Source organism: Spinacia oleracea, chromosome 5 (assembly GCF_020520425.1).
Source record: "Spinacia oleracea cultivar Varoflay chromosome 5, BTI_SOV_V1, whole genome shotgun sequence".
In the NCBI taxonomy this organism is placed as follows: domain Eukaryota; kingdom Viridiplantae; phylum Streptophyta; class Magnoliopsida; order Caryophyllales; family Amaranthaceae; genus Spinacia; species Spinacia oleracea.
The window spans coordinates 68,588,102-68,592,959 of record NC_079491.1 but is presented as its reverse complement, the minus strand read 5'-3'; the positions used below and the strand labels follow the sequence as shown (position 1 = coordinate 68,592,959).

General features: G+C 37.1%; 1 protein-coding gene across 2 annotated transcripts; it reads right to left on the bottom strand.

Annotated features, from left to right (window-relative positions):
- Nucleotides 1-387: 387 nt before the first annotated feature.
- Nucleotides 388-4,254, bottom strand: LOC110789614 (uncharacterized). 2 transcript variants are annotated; one of them, XM_021994316.2, is made up of 7 exons: nt 4,106-4,254; nt 3,081-3,458; nt 2,368-2,595; nt 1,905-2,259; nt 1,695-1,819; nt 1,468-1,603; nt 388-811 (listed from the first exon to the last, which is right to left on the bottom strand). In XM_021994316.2, exons 2-7 carry the CDS (start codon nt 3,422-3,424, stop codon nt 572-574), a joined length of 1,428 nt encoding a protein of 475 aa, XP_021850008.1. In that variant the 5' UTR covers nt 3,425-3,458; nt 4,106-4,254; the 3' UTR covers nt 388-571. The 2 variants fall into 2 exon arrangements, with proteins under 2 accessions (XP_021850008.1, XP_056684165.1); XM_056828187.1 differs by lacking the exon at nt 4,106-4,254 and adding an exon at nt 4,017-4,076.
- Nucleotides 4,255-4,858: the final 604 nt, after the last annotated feature.

The following is a 4,858-nucleotide window of genomic DNA, read 5'->3' as shown; positions in this document are numbered from 1 at the left end:
AACGACGTAAATTGGTGATGAGATTTAAGTACAGAATAATGAACGTGATGAAATGCAGATTTGATGTTGATAAATAGTGAACCACTACAGTATCTATTTTGGCATATGGCATCCTGCTTTTTGTTTGTTAGGCGGATTGTTTATGGCTAAATAAAACTTAAGCTTGCCATACAAACTGTCATAATTCAAGGTTTAACCAAAATCAGACCTCCCCAAGTTTTTAAAGAGCATGATATACATTATAGTCTCCGGCTATTATTAGTGGGAAACATTGCTTCATTAACCGGCTCATTAGTGGCAAACATTGCTTCATTCACCGGCTCAGTCGGAGAAATCAGGAGATCAAATGTCTATGATCGTATGTGGTAGTCATCTGTAGCCGACAACTGTCTAGAACGCACATAAATTAGCATTACTGTATTCTATAAAATTGAAGTATGTTGGCCAAAAGGAAAAACAAAATACACAGCGTACAAGATCATGGGGAAGAGGAAAAATCTACTCTTGGGATTTCTAACATTGGATCACCTAATTCCGTTCCCTAAAATTAGCCAAAACTAAGACAAGGAGCTCAAAGCCCGAGGAAACCAAGTTCACTTGCTCTCTCCTTCTCAAATGTCTCAAAGTATTGGTAAATGATTGTCACAGCAAGCAAGATACCAGTCCCTGAGCCAATAGCACCCATGAAATCAGCCAAAACTGTCAATGCACCAATGCATATTCCTCCAAAAGCAGCAGCAGTTGGAATATATCGGTTGAGTTCCTTCTGCAAGTTCGAATCACGGTGTCCAGGCATAACCATTCCTTGCTCCTAAAAGATCACAAAAGTCAGATTAAGCACAACTAATTGTAGAAGAATGGGAACTAACATGAGATAATCTTGCATCCAACCAAAAAAACTACTATACACAAATGCTTGAGAGAACGCTAATGAAATTAGAGTCATCTGAACTCTAAATTTCTTAAATGGACAAGCCAAATGAAAATTTCCAAACTCCAATGGAATTCCTAGATCATTTTGATGTGCATGCTCACAAAATCAGGCTGATGTTATGCTTCCTATTTCTTTTGAACACAAAGAAGCATATTTATCTGAACATCCATAACTAAAGTTTACGTAAAGAAACGGGCGCAAAAGTACTTTTAAATAACAAAACTTGGTTTGGTATAAAGTTGTTTTAGTTTTATACCTGCCTAACATAAAATAGGTCGTACGTCAACCACCCTCAAACCCGGCCAACCCAACAATTAGTGATTTTCAGAAGATGTAAGGATCGATATATGTTACCAGACACCACTCTTACATCAAAAGTACAATCTCCACCCCTCCAAAAGAATCCCTTTCTTACATTACCTTACTCTACGCAAGATGTACCACGGAAGAACAAAACAATTGAACACTAATACGGGTAAAGTAATTAATCAGTGCATAAAAAATTCAATTCTGTTAGTTATTCGATATATTACCTTGAGCTGCTTAGCCACATCCCTAGCAGATGATCCAGAAACCTCAATCCATGTCTTCGAAAATAGAGCACAAGCTGAAAGCATGAAAATTATATAGAAAAGAGCATGGAAAGGATGTGCTGCCATGTCTGCCAAGCTGCATTATCAATACATGGGGATAATTAACAAATTTATTCAAACTACCAACGGACTAGAAACTACTTCAACTAACTGGGAGCAATACACACCTCGCAGGGGCAGTAATGTAGTAAGCAAGACCACCAACTGGGATAGATTGACTACCATATTCTGAATCCTTCCACACGCCCAACAGATTTACAAAGAAGTTCCCGCTGAATTTCCTGTATAACAACTACACAAAGCCCCATATTGTTAAATTCCAGAAAATACATCATAAGACAAACAGTGTCAGCAGATGCAATAGTCAACTCCAGTACCTGTGAGATGAAGTAAAGGTTGGACACAAGAGCAGATTGAAGAATAATGGGCATGTTTGAGGTGTAAAACAATTTGATGGGATATGAGCCCTGCTGGCCACGTGCATTCTTTGATCGCACAGGCAAAACAACACGGAAACCTTGGAAGTAGATGACAATTAGGAAGATCAAGACAGTGGCAAGCAAGTTGGTTACATTTGGAAGGTTTTGCCGATAAAATGCCTCTCGAAGGGCTCGAACTTTGTCAGTTCTGGTAATCAAAAGATGGAACAAAGCAATGACAGCACCCTCAAACTCAGCTCCACGACCAGAATTGATAGTGGTTGGGCTGAATGCTTTCCAGATGATGTTCTCACTGCATACCAAGAAAAAAGCGTTTTAGCCAATATACAATAAACCATCACGAGATAGATTTAATAGAATAAACATCAAATAAAGCAATAGAATACAGCTAGTAGCTCACCAGATGTTGGTGGCAATGAAAAGTGAAATTCCAGAACCTAGACCGTATCCCTTTTGAAGAAGTTCATCAAGGCAGATAATAATGATTCCAGCAAAACATAGTTGAAGAATGATCAGAATTGCATTGCCAGCACCCAGCTGACCAACACTGCCATACATACCAGAAAGAACATATGCTACCGCCTCACCAATAGCAATCAGAATACCCAACAACTTCTGTGCACCATTCCTAAGAGTCAGAGAAAGAATATAAGTTAATACCAAGCACAACTCAAACAGAAAAAAGTAACCCAAAATTACGACAAACATGCACTGCATAACCAATCTACAAGACTACAATCATGATAGAGGAAGCCCATTCACCTAAAGCTAACTGCATACTTTGCAATACCCATAATCACTGTAATAAATCAGATACATATAGCTTGCAACTGACATGCACTGCTAATGCAATCAACAATCTAGATAAAGGAAGCACATATTTCTAGAGCTAATTGCATGTGTACAAGCACCAGATTAACATTTCATATGTACAGCCTAGAATTCTAAATCATATAAAGATTTCCTACCATCGAAGTTGAGTCCAACAAACATATAATGCAGCAATTCAGTGACTAAGATTTAAGACCTCCAAGTACGTTCCTTTAACAAAAGTTAGCCTTACCAATAACTACACCATTCAGAAAAAGATAGAAACCAAATTAAGGTACTTACAAAAGTGCACGATCCTCTCGGACATTGTTGTCAACTTCAATAATCTTAGACCCAGCCAAGAGTTGCATAACCAACCCAGACGTGACGATGGGGGTGATACCGAGCTCCATAACAGTTCCACGGTTAGAAGCAAGGATGACACGCATCCAATAGAACGGATCAGCCCCTGTTGCTGAGTGAATTCCATAAAGTGGAAGCTGGCTGCACACCAGAAATATAAACAACGAGATAACAGTGTAGATGACCTTTTCTCTAAAGGGCACCTTCCTATCCGCCGTTTGTACCTCTGGTAGGAACGACAGAAATGGCCGCACCAAATGCAACACCCTAAATCCTCCTCCCATTCTGAAAACTACTCAACTAAACCACAATTCTTACCTGTTAAAATCCAATACATAAATTAAGTCCAAATCACATTTTTAATCTAGTCAAACGTTACATGCAACCATTGTTACTAGTATTAATGAGGCCATTATTACTGCTACTAATGATATCATAAAATCAAATTGATCTAACAAATCACAATTCTACAAACTATCAAAAGGCATTTCCATACAATCGAAATCAATAAGAAACAAATATTACTACTTAAACATCTCATAAATTTTCGACAAAATAAAAAATTAAAAAAAAAAATTGATCCAACAAATCTCACCAAATTCAATCGAAAGTACCAAAACAGACCTAAATGAAGCAAATCAACAGCGCCAAATCCCTAACTTTTTTACAAATGTGTTCGTTCATGAATCGTAATCATCAAATCCAATCATCTATAAACAAACACGAATAAAACCTAATCATAGAAAAAAAAAATAAACAACCCAAATAAAATAATTTGATCTGCGAACACGAAATCTTAAAACTTCAGCTCCGAAATAACAACAAAATTACAATAAAAAGACATAAAATCGCAGCAGATCTGAAAATAAAAACAACCTCAACTAAAACGAGATTGCAAAAGCTTCAAATGAATTATACGATTGGCAGACTGAAATTGATTTGAAAGAGCTACAGAGAAAACTTACAGATCTAAAAAAGGCCGAAGGAGGAGAGAGAAAAGTGACGATGGAAGGGTGAGAGAAGTTGGAGTAATATACACAGAAATTATGGATTTCGTAATTTTACTTATTGGTTCACACTTTTATTTTTAATTTTAATGAAAATTATAAGTATGAGTACACTAGGTACGCGTTGAAGGAGAAGGTGGGAAAAGTCAAATATGGATGCCACGGTGAATGTTCCAATGAGAGTAGGACACGTAGGAGTATGCACGTCAACGTGTACATTTTGTGGCTCAACGTGCCCAATTTCATTGCAGAAGTGGATTTTTTTTCACGTTTGTACATTTACGGAATACTACCTCCGTCTATAAATGGTGGTGCACAATTACGAGTATTTATACACACCAAAAAAATAAAGAGCATTTATGGATATTAAGTTTTTTTTAGAATCGGGATTTGGTGAGAATGACCCCTTAAGATAAGAACTATGTATTAGTCCTGATCAATTCAATCAAACGGTCCTTACTTCACCGACCAAATCAAAAAATAAGAGTAATATGGTAATTTTGTATATCTTAATGAACTCCTCTCTTAACCCGATATTTATATTTTATTTCGCTCTCTTCCTTCGGTTTTCTCCCTCCTCCTACAAATCCTCTCTACTGCTTCAAAAGTATCGTTCTTCTCTATCTCTCGATCTCCCTGAAATACTCTTGAAATTTATCTCTCCCCTCAATCCTACGCATCTTCAATCGAAGCTTCAGCTTATAATACAAT